Source organism: Heteronotia binoei, chromosome 11, assembly GCF_032191835.1.
Source record: "Heteronotia binoei isolate CCM8104 ecotype False Entrance Well chromosome 11, APGP_CSIRO_Hbin_v1, whole genome shotgun sequence".
NCBI classification, from domain to species: Eukaryota; Metazoa; Chordata; class Lepidosauria; order Squamata; family Gekkonidae; genus Heteronotia; species Heteronotia binoei.
The window spans coordinates 59789976-59806203 of NC_083233.1; the positions used below are offsets into that span (position 1 = coordinate 59789976).

The 16228-nt window shown below is 45.0% G+C and overlaps 1 protein-coding gene across 1 annotated transcript in view; it reads right to left on the minus strand.

Moving 5' to 3' along the window:
* NOS1 (nitric oxide synthase 1) overlaps nucleotides 1–12301 on the minus strand; it is a 120544-nt gene extending 108243 nt beyond the window's left edge. Inside the window, exon 1 of the mRNA XM_060249092.1 lies at nucleotides 11148–12301. Within this exon, the coding sequence (XP_060105075.1) occupies nucleotides 11148–11890 (743 nt within the window). The 5' untranslated portion in view covers nucleotides 11891–12301. The remainder of the gene's footprint in view (nucleotides 1–11147) is intronic.
* Nucleotides 12302–16228: the final 3927 nt, after the last annotated feature.

Genomic DNA, 16228 nt, shown 5'->3' on the forward strand with positions numbered 1-16228 from the left:
TGGAGGGGATAGCATCCAGCCTGCCAGGGCTAGCTTTTCAGGCAGCATCAGTTCCCTATCCTTTTGAAGTCGTGTCCCCACCCCACCCCAAGTTCCTCCTTACCAGTCTCCTGCAACCTTTCTGCCTCTTTCATAGGCTTCGCTCCCCCAGACTACCTGTTTCTCTTTGCAAAACCAAAAGCCGTTTGGTTTCAGTAACAGAATTATGTCCCGCTTGGATGGGAAAGCAACCACCTGCATCTTGAAGTTGGCACAGATTATACGTCCCTGGTCATTGTTAGGGTTAATTCAACCATCGGCTATATATCTTACTAGTGAGGTGACCTGTCTTCTCAGCGGTTTGAGAGAGACTGGGAAAACATTTCCGGCAAATGAGAGATCTAGATTATTCTTACCTCTGTGCCAGTGTACTTTGCAATGTTTCTGTGCCAGCATTTTCTGGCTAAGAGTGAACAAATCAGGAAGCCTGTAAACCTGTATCTGCACTCGTGCATGAGCGCACACACCAAGTCAGCACCTCAGCACCTTACCTCCTGTGCTTCCGGCTCAAACGACAGTAGGCTACTTAAGACCACCACCACCACCCCACGCCAGTGCTGTATCACCTGTGCCATTCCTGTCCAGGAACATTCCAATAATATTCCGGCACCCCCACCTATGGAATGCTCTCCCCACACACACAACACGTGCCTGGCACTTACGTTATCTTCGGCACCGGATGAAAACAGCTTTACCTCCCAAGTTTCCAACGACATTTAAACATTGAGCTGCTGAGTTTATCACTTGAAGGCGGCTGTTGCCAATTTGATTAGGTTACTGATTTCCAGTTGACTTTCACAAGATTTTAGATGCGACACTATTTGATCTACAAGTTTTCCTCTTTCATTTTTTTAAAGGCAGCTGGAAGTTACCTTGGAAATGAATAGGAAGAAAGGGGAGGGGGGGATAAATCTTTTCTATACCTGTGGTGATGCAGCTGCTACTATTCTATCCTAGCCCACCCTGAAATTTATTTCTCACACTGGAGCTCAGTTCAGCCGCAATGCAAAATCATGGTTTAATAATGTTATGGTTATCAAAGATTTCAGGTTTTCACGGCTGGTAACATCGTTAGGGTTTGTAGAATCTTTCGGGCTCAAGTGCCGTGTTCTACTGGAGAAAGTTTTCCTTCCAGACATTTCGTTCTGAGAACGAAACGTCTGGAAGGAAAACTTTCTCCAGTAGAACACGGCACTTGAGCTCGAAAGATTCTACAAACCCTAATAATGTTATGGTTAGTTTGTGAAACCAGGCTTTGGTCATTCAAATCCCAGTTTGTTTTGAGAAATGCAGGTATTTTCCCTCTTCCCAAAAGACCCATCTGATATTCTTTTCTTCATTGTAGCAAGAGCAGTACCAGAGTTCAAGGTAGGCTTAAGCGAAGATGTTCATATGAAACCGTAGTTAAGATGAGCTACAGTCAATAAACCCAATCATTGTTTCAGATCCTGGCCTATTGTATCCTCCTGATGACCCATAGTTAGTAGAAACCTGATTACAACTAGCTGTTGTTAGTGTGGATAATCATTATTCACTAAAACATTTATATTCCATTCTTTCCCCATGGCGCAGGATTTTATATATATATAATTGAAACAGCTAACAAAATAACACTCCAACCTACCTGCAACCTGTGCTTATAAGTATATAAAGTGCCATCGAGTCATAACCAACTTGTGGTGACCCCTTCCGGTTTTCAAGGGAAGCAATATTTAGAGGTGGTTTGCTATTGCTTGTCTCTGTGAGCAACCCTGGGCTTCCGTGGTGGTCTCCTATCAAATACTGACCAGGGCCAATCCAGCTTAGCTTCCAAGATCTGATGAGATTCAGCTAGCCTGGGCCATCTGGATCAGAGGACTTGCAACTTACCCTCTATCAGAGGTATAGCCAATTTTTTTTTTTTTTGGGGGGGGGGTTGGGGGGCTTTTAAAAAATTGGGGGCATTCTGATTTTTTTAAAGCCCCCCCACCCCCAACTTAAAAAATCCTGGCTAAGCCCTGAGAGGTGGCCTCCTTTGGCCAGGCCTTCCTGCTTTTGCAGTAGGCTTTGAAGCCAGCTGCAAGAAGATCTGCTGCTGGCAGACTGGGTCTTTGTGCTTCTCACAGCTGGCCAGCTCTCCCTTGCTGCTTGGAGGAGGAAGAAGAAGAGGAGGAGGAGGAGGAAGAGGAAGAAGAAGAAGAGATGGAGGAGGAGGAGATTGGATTTATACCCAACCCATCACTTGGAGTCTCAGAGTGGCTTACAATCTCCCTCCCTTCCTGCCCCCGCAACAGACACCCTGTAAGGTAGGTGGGACTGAGAGAGCTCTGAGAAACATAGAACCATAGAGTTGGTAGGAACCTCCAGGATCATCTAGTCCAACCCCCTGCACAATGCAGGAAACTTACAAATACCTCCCCCTAAATTCACAGGATTTTCATTGCTGTCAGATGGCCATCTAGCCTCTGTTTAAAAACCTCCAAGGAAGGAGAGCCCACCACCTCCCAAGGAAGCCTGTTCCACTGAGGAACTGCTCTAATGGTCAGGAAATTCTTCCTAATGTTGAGCCGGAAACTCTTTTGATTTAATTTCAACCCATTGGTCCTGGTTCTACCTTCTGGGGCCACAGAAAACAATTCCACACCATCCTCTATATGACAGCCCTTCAAGTACTTGAAGATGATGATCATATCACCTCTCAGCCGCCTCCTCTCCAGGCTAAACATGCCCAGCTCCTTCAACCTTTTTCCATAGAACTGCTCTTGAGGGAATTGCTCTTGAGAGAACAGCTCTGAGACAGCTGTGACTGATTCAAGGTCACCCAGATGGCTGCATGTGGAGAAGTTCTCCAGTTCTTCAAATCAGAATCCGATGCACTTAACCACTATGCCACATTGGCTCTCAGCAGCAGTGATGGTTCATTTCTGCCATAGGCAGTGTGGGGCTAATGAGTCCACTGCCCAAGTTGAAGCACTAACTCCCCCAAGAGTTCTCAGCCCTGACCTAGGTGGTCCAGGACAACCTGATTGTGTCAGATCTTGGAAGCTCAGGACTACCAAGGTCAGGATGCTGAGGCAGGCAATGGCAAAGCACCTCTGAAAGTCACTTGTTCTGAAAATCCCACAGAGTCAACATAAATTGGCTGCAACTTGATAGCAAAAAGAAGGGAATTCTCAGATTATTTTTTTAAGTGACATTTATACTCAAAGAATGAATGAGGGGATGCAAACATTTTGAGTTTTTAAAAATGCAATGGCAGCTGGTACCCGTCCAACATAGCAACACTCTGGACTTTGACTGGTCCAGTGCTGTCCACCCTGTAGTAGATTTTCAAAGACCGCCATCACCCTTAAGCCATTTTGACTGTATGCATGACAAGGTATTTAAAAGGATTAAGGGTCAAGTTTAAGAAAAGTGCCCATCAGAAGTGGACAGAAGTAGATTCCGCTTACCCTGTGTGGGCATTACATTATGAAATCCCAAGAACAGCTGAATAAGATTTCTCATTCAGTGCTTGGGTAGTCTTGAAGAAAGGTGATTCCCACGGTTAAAATGCAGAGTCTGGTCCTGATTCGCTTTTGTCAACAGAAGGGGTGGGTCACGATCCTCACAGTGGTGCCAAACGAGCACTCTTAGCCATGGGGCATCTGGGGCAGCTGCTCCAGGCTGGGCAAAGCCCTGACCCCAACGCCCTGACCTCCAACAGAGGGGAAAGAACATGGAGAGGAAGGTCCTAGCACTGTGCATGCCCACCTCCTCTGGAGCTTGGACAACTGGCTCACCAGCACCCATGCTAGCCTTAACAGCTCACTCAAGGGCTGCCCCTTGCTTGGACCTGAGACCAATGGGGGAACAATATTGGGGCACCATCCTGGACTTTCACCAGGGCTTCAGTATCAATAAGACCACCCTCTGCTGCTAAATAAGGCAAACAATCTCACCTCTGTTTAAAGTGAGAGAGCTGAACTGAGGAGGGGTTGTTTTGAAAAAAAGGAAGGCCCCTACATTTCAGCTCAACCCTACTTTCCCTTTAGGATTGCCAAGTCCCTGCACCACTGAGGTAAGGGACTGTTCTCTCTCACACACAAAGTGCATGTGGGGTGATGACATCACCCAAAAGTGACATCATGCCCAGGACACTCTAGAACTCATGATAAAACTGTATGGTACCATAGAGTTTTACCACGAGGCATAGAGCATTATGCTGGGGACGCTCTAGGATTTGTGATAAAATCTATGTAACCTTAAAGTTTTACCACGAGTCCTAGAGCATCTCCAGGGCAACATCCCTGGTGCAATGATGTCACTTCCAGGTGACATCATTGCTCAAGAGACAGTGTACAGCAATGGGGTTCTCAGGCGGGGGATCCTTCAGGCGGCCTGCTCCCTGCCAGTTGGGGTCTTCCAGACCAGGGGATCCCCCACTCCCGACAGGAATTTGGCAGCCCTATGTCCCTTTTTCATTCCATCACACCTGCCCCAAGTGCCACTCATGAGATTTACAGGATAGGAGCACTATGCTGATGAGGCAGAAGCCAGGATTGTGTTGCAGAGTCTTCCCGCTTCCTTTCCCTTCCCACCAGCTTTGGAGCCAAAGCTGCTTACTGGAAGTGAAGTGTGGAAGGAATGATTACTAGAGGCTTTGATCACAGGCCCTTGACATGTAGATACAGAATGCTAGGGAGCCAGAAAGAAAGGAGGAAAAGAAAGAATGCCAAATGTCTCAGCATTTCAAAATGGGCACCAGAACTCAACAAACTGAAACAGTCTCTTAAGCAAGTTCTGATGAACTATTCTGCTGGGATCGAGATGTGTTTTTTTTGAATAAATACACAATCACATCAAATTAGAGTTGCATGTGCTAATCAATTAAGCCGGGCTCTTTGACAATTACTTGTTTTAATTGCAGATTATAAAGGCATGCTGATTAACAAGTGGGTGTGGACATGTAATGCTGAGCAAAGGACTAGGGAACTCAAACAGAAATCGGAGGCAGCAGCCTCTGGGCATCATTTATCAGGGTGGCAGAGTGAAAGCTGTAGATGCTATGCCAGCAATCACCAACACAGCACACACTGATGGGTTTCTTGGTGCCCGCTTGTTTTCTCACCAAAAGGTAGTATCCTGTGCAAGAATTGAGTCTTTACGGATCCATGGGTGACATCAAGATCCAGTTTGGTGTAGTGGTTCAGTGCATGGACTCTTATCTCAGGAAACCGGGTTTGATTCCCCACTCCTCCACTTGCAGCTGCTGGAATGGCCTTGGGTCAACCAAAGACTTTTTGTTACAGGGTTTGCCATTGCCTTCCCTAGGTTCACCACTGTCTTCCCCAGTCATCTACAGCAGGGGTCCCCAACCTCTGGGCCATGGACTGGTACTGGTCCATGGCCTGTTAGCAACCAGGCCATGTGTTGTATAATTTCATTATATATTACAATGTAGTAATAATAATAAGAAGAAGACGACATTGGATTTATATCCTGCCCTCCACTGTGAATCTTAGAGCGGCTCACAATCTCCTTTATCTTCCTCCCCTGTGAGGTGCGTGGGCTAAGAGAGCGCTCCCCAGAAGTCAAGGACAACTCTTGCGAGAGCTATGGCTGACCCAAAGTCATTCCAGAAGCTGCAAGTGGAGGAGTGGGAAATCAAACCTGGTTCTCCTCCCAGATAAGAGTCTGCACACTTAACCACCACACCAAAATAAAGTGCACAATTGTATCATCCCAAACCCATTGTGGCCCCCCATCCACCCTTGGTCTGTGGAAAAATTGCCTTCCACAACACTAGTCCCTGGTGCCAAGAAGGTTCGGGACCACTGATCTACAGTTTACCCCCAGCAAGCTGGGCACTCATTTTACCAACCTCAGAAGGATGGAAGACTGAGTCAACCTTGAGTCGGCTTCCCAAACCCAGCTTCCACTGGAATTGAACTCAGGTCATGAGCAGAGCTTGGACTGCAGTACTGCAGATTACCACTCTGCACTACTCTGCACCAAAGGAAGGGCCTAATCCTGGCTCTCCTCCTCTGAACTGGAATAAGAACAGTCCAGCAGGCATTATTGTTGTGTCTGCAGGGAACAGCAACTGCCTCCATCATAGGAGAATTGGAACCTTCTACTATTTTGTGGAACTGTCAATGTTTCTGTAATTGAAGCAAGCAGACCTGACATTTTATAATTGGTTCCACCCACCATAGCCATTTTGCAATGGTGCCTGCTACCTTTTCCCCGAATTCTAAAACTATCAACAGATTCAACAAGGTTGGGGATCCCTCAATAGGCACATGGGGCCAATCCACCAGGCAGAAATCCTGTATAGGTAGGGATGCCAACCTCCAGGTAGGACCTGGAGATCCTCCAGAATTACAGCTCATTTCCAGACTACAGAGATCAGTTCCACTGGAGAAAAAGGATGCTTTGGAGGGTGGATTCTATGGCAATATACCCCAACGAGGTCCCTGTCCTCCCCAGGCTCCATTCTCAAATCTCTAGGAGTTTTCCAACCTGGATTTGCCAACCCTATCGCCCCATTCCCTACCTGCCTACGGGAAGCTGGCAACCCTATGTATAGGCCCCATGGGTGCCAGGTGCCTACCTGCAGCAGGCAGTCTCTTGCCTTTGCATGTCCTTAGGCAACTGAGGGGCAGGAGGAAATGGGAAAGATGATGTAACAGATGCAGCGACATCATTCCCGGCTGCTAGATCTGTGACACTTTAGGAATTCTCTTAATCTCTATGAACTTTAAAATTAAAAAACTTGGAGGGGGAAAACCCTGGTGGCATGGGGCATGGAAATCTGCCTTGTAGAAGCTCCACTCATGTTGTGCTGTATTGTCAGCCACAGCAGCAATGGGGAAACTACACAAGTCTCTCCCAGTATGGAAAATACCATGTATTCAGATCTGCCTGATGTGTCTGAGATGGGCTCTTAAAAATGAATTAAAAGGATTAGCCGGAAATCTTTCAAAGCACATGTACAACTCGACACACACTGAAGGAATGGGATCATGCCGGCTGGTTTTGCCCCTGGCTTCTGCTTTTTCTTTCTCTTTGCCAACAAGTCTTAGATGACGCAGGGTGACCCCTGTAGGGATTATGGGGCAAGAATCTAACAGAGGTAGTTTGCCATTGCCAGTCTCTGCATTGTGACCCTGTTATCCTTAGGTGGTCTCCCTTCCAAGTACTAACCACAGCTGACCTTGCTTAGCTTCCAAGACCTGGTGAGACTGAGCTGGGCTAGGCTATCCAAGTCAGGGCCTGGACACCTGTACTTATGAACAAACATCAGTATGCATGCATACCAGTTTATAGGTGTAGGTTTTCAACCCACCAACGCGCTCTTGCTTTTCTACTGCATTCCCAGCCACGTATATAAAAGCCGATGTGCATGTTCCTCGAATGACAGGATGATGCTAATAATAACAGTAACAGTACTAGTAATAACAATAACAACAACAATAATAATATGCTGTCAAATTGCAACTAACTCATGGTGACTCCAGGACCATAGGGTTTTCACAATAAGAGATGAGCACAGGTGGTTTGCCATTGCCTTCTTCTGTGGTGGTCTTCCTTTGGTGGTCTCCCACCCAAATACTAACCATGGCTGGCTCTTCTTAACATCCTGGCTTTGACAAGATGAGGCTAGACAAGGCTATCAGGCTGCCTGGACAGTGCTAATACCTATCTGTATATAGTATCTTGGAAGGTAACCTAACCCTGACCAGCCGAAGATATTGTGCTGCCTAAGAGTGGAACTGCACATTACAAGTAGATCCATCCTCCTTCTCTATCTCACACAATCAGCCTCCCTCCCTTCCTTTGGGGAATACAAATATGTTAAAAACGTCACCTTACATGATCAGCCATGATGCCAGCATTTTCAGCATCACAAAAGGGTTCATTTTGCTTTGTATCTGTTACAGATGCAAACCCATCTAAAAGTAACACTGGAATTGCATGTGATTTTATTTTAAAAAGTGTTTCCACTGCTGTGAACACAATGGCTTTGTTCAGTCTTTTGAAAAGAGACAAGTAGCTACTCCAAACATTACATTTTCAGGCACGTACTAAATGTCTCTCTCTGTCATGTAATCTGGGAGTGTCAGGAGAACTGACCTGCAGCTATAGAAATTTTGTTTTGTATTGTATTGTTTCCTCTAATTGCCATCGTAAGTTTGGCCAAGTTCCTTCAAATTCTGTTTTGAGGCTCTGTCATTTTATCCTACCCTTCCTCTGAGGAGCTCAAGGCAGCATACATGGCCCTCCATTTAATCCTCACAACAACCCTGCAAAGTAGGTTAGGTTCAGAGTTCATGTCTAAGGTTACCCAATGAGCTTCCAAGACCTTTCCCCCTTAGTCAGAAAGCTTTATTGGTAAGTGAAATGTGCAATGCTCCTGCTGTGACTTTCTTGGCTACAACCTAAAATCCCTTCCTAGTTTATGTGATCTTCTACTTGTATACAAGGGTGAATTCTCAGCTCCCGAAGGACAATGCCAAAATGAGAACTGTTGATATTCTGTCTTTATCAAATCAATACTCTGGGATAGGGCTGCCAGCTCTGTTGGAAAACACCTGGAGACTTTGGGAGTTGATCCAGGAGGCAGTGGGGTTGGGGAGGAGAGGGGTCTCAGCATGGTACAATACCATGGAGTCCACCCTTCAAAGCAGCCATTTTCCCCAGGGGAGCTGATCTCTGCCAGCTGGAGATCAGTTGCAAAAGCGGGAGATCTCCAGGCCCCACCTGGAGGCTGGCAACCTGATAATGTACCCAAATTCTCCCTCTTAAATCTTTCTCACTGAATACAATGACATACTGGCCAATCAATCCTACGTGTAAGCCCACCTAAATGTGTAAAGCTGGCTCTGTAGTTAGTGGTTACAGACGCTGCTAAGAGGAAGATGAAATTTCATTTAAACAGTGTTTTATATCTTCTTTGTTTAGAAGTTTCTGCTTTCAACCTTTTAAAATGCCATACACATTTCTAATTTTCATTCTGACTTCTCTTTTTTTTTCTGTGCCATTCGCACACTACCTAGCTATGTCCAAGCTCTGAATATCCATATCAGGCTGTTCGCTACCTCTCGCTAACAGGATTCCTTGACTGTGATAGGCAAGTATCAGACAGGAGTCTTTGGAAGTCTTTAATATCCAAAGTTATTAAGTCTTGGGGTTTTCAGCCCCCCTATTTCGCGTATTAGCAGCTTCTGATCTCGGAAATTTCTGGTAGCCTTGATTGGGTCAGAAGTGCAGAAGGTTGAGCTGGAAAGAATTCTGCACATTCCTGGAGACTGGGGCTTTACAGAGACAGTCTTTAATGCAGATAGATCCAAGTGGGCAGCCGTGCTGGTCTGAAGCAATAGAACAAAGTAAGAGTCAAGTGGCACCTTTACAACCAACAAAGTTTTATTCGGAATGTAAGCTTTTGTGTGCTAGAAGCACACTTCATCAGACAATAGGCTGGAATGGCAAACAGTGCTTCTAGCACACAAAAGCTTACATTCTGAATAAAACTTTGTTGGTCTTAAGGGTGCAACTTGACTCCTACTTTGGTCTTTAATGCAGTTCTTCACTCTCCTCTACTTATTTTTTTTATCTCATCTTTCATAGAAGGATACTGAAGGCATACGTGGATCTTTCATCTCCCATTTTATTCTCATTACAATCCCATGAGGTGAATTAAGCTAAACCTGAGTGACTAGCCTAGGGTGAGGTTCAAGGCTGAGCAGGGAATTTAACCTAGTCTCTTTGGATCTACTTCAGCACTTGAGGCACTACACCACAGCAGTTCTCCTCCACCTCAGCTTTCAGAGCTCCATCCTTCAAACCAGTAGATCCGCCAATTAAAAGCTCCATTAATTGACCCACAGGGGCCAATTTTAACTGGTAAAAGCAAATTTATTGAGCCCTTCATGCTAAGTTAACTGTTTATCCTTTTGCAGCCACCATTTTAGTTCAGGTGCACAACAATGAATACCACAAAACTGTTAAAGATGGCCGGCTAACACCAAGTCTTCATAGTAACTTCAGCTTAATAAATTGTGTTGTCTATTTTATGCGGCCCGGCATGCCCAAATAGGGATGTATATCGAGGTCTGACAACATGAAGTTTCATTTATTTCTTATCTTATTTACCAGATTGTCATACCATGACTTGGTTTCAGTCTTTTCAAAGCCATTTACAAAATGAAGCAAAGTTATCAACACTTGCATACTTTCCAATGTGCCACAGATGAAAACAAGGACTGCTTGTAATATCCCTGTTCTCGTATTAAGGACATAGCCACCCCACCTTCCTCCTCCTTTAAACATTGTTGCAGGTTCTACTCTGTCCACTATACACTATATTAATTGGCAACAGCCTGTTTTAAAAGCCAAAGAACGCCTTTGTTGTTTAGGTTAACGACATGCCCGGGATAAAGGGGAGACCTAGATTTATAATACACATTGCTTATCGAAAAGTTCAAAATGAACCTCACCAGCAGGAGAAATAATCCGTGTGCTGCACAGTGCCTTGATAGTCGCACACAAGTATTTGCACACATGTACATTAGAGACATGATGTGCACACGCAAAGACCATACCCCATGCAGAGATTTAATTGCTAAAGACCCCCAGGGAAGATGCTGAACTCTGAAGAATGACAACTCTAGCAAGTCACACGAACAACATTTTAACAAGGCATTCCCAAAAGGCAAATACAGGGAACAAAACAGGACGATGATTCACCAGAGATGAGGATCAGTAAGCAGGGGCTATGCCTGGTAAACAGGAAACAGCTGGAGCATATGCAATTAAATACATTTTCAAACGCACACTGATCGATTACAAACCAATTCTTCAGGTAAAGTGAAGAATTTTAGTTGATTGAAACAGAATAAATCAGTCAACAGTCCTGATTGATCCTATGCTTCTTTTTCTGTAATGAGGAATTGGGGTCTTGGGTTCAAAGTCCAAATCAGCTTAATTTTAGCAGTTATTTCTACAATATAACTATGCCCACTAAGTCTAGCAAGCATTTGAAAGAGAAAGCTTCATCCAGATTATCTTGAATGCCATTCTCTCTACCTGCTGCTCTACAATAGGAAAGTTGCACCACACAAAAACATCACATGCAAGCACCTTACCTGTCCACCTGGACCTCCGCATCTCGTTTGTCCATCTTGGATTGTGGTTCTCCGTTGAGTTCCTTGCTGTTATTCTTCAGAAGGTCCAGGACCGGCTTGATCTCTTTTAACAGTTCACTGTTTTCAACACTACCATTCAGGCAACGTTCAGAAACGTCATCACTGTTGCCTTTCAGGGAGTCCTCTGCAACGGTGCCAGAAACGACACCATTGACATGCACCAAAGTCTCGTCTCCCTGCCCATTTTCTCGGGCACATCGAGAACTGACAGAACCGCCCATTGTCGTGAGGTCTGCCCCTTGCTGCTGATCTTTGGTGAGGAGGCTTGGACTGGACGGCAAGTCTACTGAAGTTGGGGTTGTACACAAGGGCCGGGTAACTCGGACAGTCTTTGGTGTCCCGTCACCGGTGAAGGTTGTCTCTAAATGAGTGGTGAAGCCTTCTGGGCCTCTCAAGATGAGAACCACATAGGTTTCTGAGGCGACGCTCCTCAGGACCTCCAGAGCATTTCCATAGTTCATATCCACCAAAGGCCTTCCATTGACTGCTAGAATAATGTCCCCTCTCTGAATAAGGCCACTTTGTTCAGCTGCTCCTCCTCGGATCAGGTCTGAGATGATCACCGGTGGTTTGTTGATACGTTCCTTCACCAGGAACCCGAGACCCCCAACCTTGCGCTTGAAAAGCCTCACTGAAATTACATTGGGCTGAATCTGCTGCACACTGAACAAATTCTCTTCCATTGTAGTCCTTAAATTGTCACGCCCAATGGCTGAGAGCAAGTAATGTGCAACGCGTCTCTCTATTGGTCTGTGACTGTGTTACCAGTGACTAGAGGGAGGAAAACAGTGTGCTCTCTCTCACTCTGTCTTTGTGACTGCCTCGCTAGGGCAGGTAGTTTCTTTGGCTTTCAAACACGTTGCACTGAACACCTGAAGTATGTTCTGTAGAACATCACTTGTTGAGCATCAGCTCTGGATCAGTTTCATTCTCTGGCTGCTTCTCTACAACACAGTGAAGTTAGTGGTCCCAAAAGGAATGCTAAGCAGAGAAGAGCATGAACAGAACCAAACATCTCCCAGGTGTGCAGCCTCTCAGAGAAAATATAGTACCGGCAGAGCCCTGGGGCTTGGAGTTCCACTTCACATTTTTATCTACAAATGGGGGGAAGGGGAGGGGGGGGGGAGAGAGAAAATAACAATATAAAGCCAAGTATATTGTAAAGATCTGCAAGCATCTGGAAGAGATGGCAATGGTGCCCCTATAAACAAACCCTTTTTGAGAGAAGCTGGTTCCCAATGTATGGAACTTCAAGATGGCATTTTTAGAGTATTCCCTCTTAAGATGTGCACGTGAGTGACCACTCATTCACACAGGAAGCCCCACTCAGCAGCAACCTGGAGCCCCGGTGGGTCTTTTAATTTTTAAAATTTTTTATTTGATTCGATTTTTAGCCTGCCCTTCCCTAGCAGATAGAAGAGCCCGGTGGTGCAGAGTGTTAAAGCTACAGTACTGCAGTCCTAGGCTCTGCTCATGACCTGAGTTCGATCTAATAATAATAATAATAAACTTTTATTTGTATCCCGCCCTCCCCGCCGAAGCAGGCTCAGGGCGGCTAACAAGACATGGTATCCCATGATTTACATAAAACAATTTTAAAATACAGTTGATACATACATTTAAAAACGGTTACATAAAAGTTAAAACTACAATAAATTAAGGTGCTATGTTCAGTGGATATATTTCGATGGCTAGGTATCGTTTTCAGGGCTCCTTATATGCTTGCATAAAGAGGGTGGTTTTGCAAGCCCTGCAGATCTCCAGTGGAAGCTGGGTTTTCATGTAGCCGGCTCGAGGTTGACTCAGCCTTCCATCCTTCTGAGGTCAGTAAAATGAGTACCCAGCTTGCTGGGGGGAAAGTGTAGATGACTGGGGAAGGCAATGGCAAACCACCCCGTAAAAAGTCTGCCGTGAAAACGTTGTGAAAGTAACGTCACCCCAGAGTCGGAAACGACTGATGCTTGCACATGGGACCTTTCCCTTTCCTTTCCCTAGCAGAACAGGCTCAAGGTAGGTTACATCATAAAAGACAACAGTTAAAAACCAGTTAAAATATATAAAATTTAAATTACAAAACAGAGACTAAAATGGCAAATTTGCACTGCCCATTGCCCATTTTAAAATTACAATAGTTATAGTCTGCTCAGGATGGGAACTGTTCTTCTTGGTTGGGGAAAAAATTAGTGAGAACATTGATTGAGAACAGAAAATACTACAAATTGAAGTGTACAAGAGAGGTAATAGGGTAATTATTAGGCACTGGATCCTCCCCTACCTTTTCTATGTAATGGCAACTTAAGGCTTTGGGCAAATCAGACAAAACACTGGGATTTCCATGATCAAATCCAAAATTTAAATAATAATTTAAAAAATTATTTTCAGGCATATGAGGCTTCCCTAATACCTTCAGTTTACTCCAGCAGCATTCTTTACAAGTATTTCCATTCCTTCCTCGCCCCCCACACACATTCTCAGGGTGCAAAAATCCAGCATGCTCAACTCCCTGCTTCCATCTGCCACTGCTGAGACCAGAGGGAAGGATGGTAGTAGCTGTCCTGCCTAGACAACACCTCTCGCTGAAAGCCCGCTTCACAGTTCGTTACAGCTCCATTCCTGCAGTGCTCTTATTTATTTCTGTTCATTATTTAGACTTTATGTTTTATGACATTTTGATTGATACAACGATAAAACAAATATCCTTCTGAGAATATTAATGTCAGAATATCCATGTGGGAAAGTGGCATACAAATCTCAAAATCAATAGACGTGTTTGGTGATTCCGAGCTGTCTGCGGTGTAGAATCAGGCCAGGATCCCCATGGATTGGCAACCCATTGACATCTCTCTCTCTCTCTCTCTCTGCTGTTTCCCAAGCAGTGAAGCGGCTTTTGTTTCCCTTTTTCTTCTAATGATCCAGCTGAAGTGAGCGACAACAGAAACAATGAATTGTAACATCTTTCCAGCTGTCACAGACTTCACTGGTTTTGCTGGCTCATTATTGAAAGGGGGTGGGGGGTGGGGGGGGGGAGAAGCCTCAAGTGGATGAACCGACAGAGCTTGTGAAGTTGTCAAAAGGAAGAGACCTGCAGTACTGGATTTGTCACTGCGTTTTGGAGAGTAAAAACGCTTCTGCTGTCATTCGGGGCAGAGAAGAGACGCAAGATGGAGACCTGTCCGATGGAAAGTAATCTCAGATCTGTGCTGCTCCGAGGGACCTTGGGCTATATCTGAGCCTCAGTTTACAATCTGTAAAACAGGCATAATCTTTGCAAAACAGACACAAATCGTAGGCCTAGAACACCACACGAGAAGCTGCCTTTCACTGAATCAAGCAAGAGTCAAGTTGAACCTTTAAGACCAATGAAGTTTTATCCAGAATGTAAGCTTTCGTGTGCTAGAAGCTTACATTCTGAATAAAACTTCGTTGGTCTTAAAGGTGCACTTGACTCTTGCTTTGTTCTACTGCTTCAGACTAACACGGCTGCCCACCTGGATCTTTCACTGAATCAGTAAAAGGAAAAAAAGACAATTGGGAGGGTGACAGAATTGATTTTAATTCACTTTGAGACCCCTACACATTTTGCATATGCTTCATCAGGGGGGATTTGTAAAATATTATCGTCTGGACACTAACTGCAGCAATAAGATTTGAGCAAAGACAGTAGAGAACCAGCCTGAGTAGAGAGCTTTTACATCACACACCACCTGAAGAGAAGACTCGCTGGAAAAGCCGATAATGCTAGGAAGCACTGAAGACAATAGGAAAAAGAGGAAGACTCAACATGAGATGGATTCTCAGTCAAGGAAGCCACATCCTTCTGTTTGCAAGATCTGAGCAAGGCTGCTGATAAAACATTTTGGAGGCCATTAATTCATAGCGTTGCTGGAGATAATGGGGTTTGAATGTTAGGACCACTGTATGCAAAGCAGATGCTCTGCCACTGAGCCACAGCCTCTCCCAAAGATGTCCAAACAAAAAAATCTCTGTAATACCTTTTTATTAGGACCCAATGGTGTTAAATAGTCCTGAACAAGATTTCAGGATCTCCAAAACTCTTCTTCAGGCTAACTGTTCAATGCTCCACCAAGGGGGGGGGGTGTTTAATCAAAGACTGCCTGGGTCTTCTTTTGTTCTCTGCCCTTCAGAGGACTGTGAGCTCAGAAGGGGCTGCTGGCTTAGACATTTTCAAAGCCAGAGTGCCCAATTTTTATTTTTATTTTTTTTGCTTCTCTACCCTATTAGCCTAAGGGTGCATCTTAATTTTGCACCTAACACCATCTAATCTAATAAAGCCTGCCTCATTTGCTGGCCATTTCAAAGAGGCTACAACCTGTAGACTTGGGGCAGGCATATCCAACATGCCATGAAATGATTATTTACTTTATGTCTATCTCACCTTTCTCTTCAATGGGGTCCCAAAGTGGCTTACATCATTCTCCTCTCCTCCGTTTAATCTTCACAACAACCCTGTGAGGTAGGTTAGGCTGAGAGTCAGTGGCTAGCCCAAGGTGACTCAGCAAGCTTCCATGGCAGAGCAGTCTCCAAACCTGGTTCTCCCAGATCCTAGTCTCCCAGATCCTTTTTAACCGCTCCATCATGATGGCTGTATATATGCTACCATAGCTCCAAATATACCTGAGCACTTGTAGAGGGTGAAATGGCAGTCTGTGCATGCATGGTGCCCAAGTGTTCATGCACATGCATTTATATGCATGTGTATTGCAGACAAGATGCTACACCCACTCATGGGTGGACTGGAGCTTTGAAGGAACCCTCTTGCAACCACATTGGCAAAAAACAGGGACAGGCTCTAGGACAACAAAAATCAGGACCATGTCTGATTGACAGGGACACTGGGAGGGTGTACTACCATGCAGAACTCAAAAGAGTCCCATTAGCCCTACAAATGATGTACACAAAATACAAAAGCAGATTCCTGCTTCCAATTTTCCAAGAAAGTACACAATGGACTTTGTCCCACGCATCGAAAAAAAAAAACCCTGCCTTCCATGCAGGCTTTT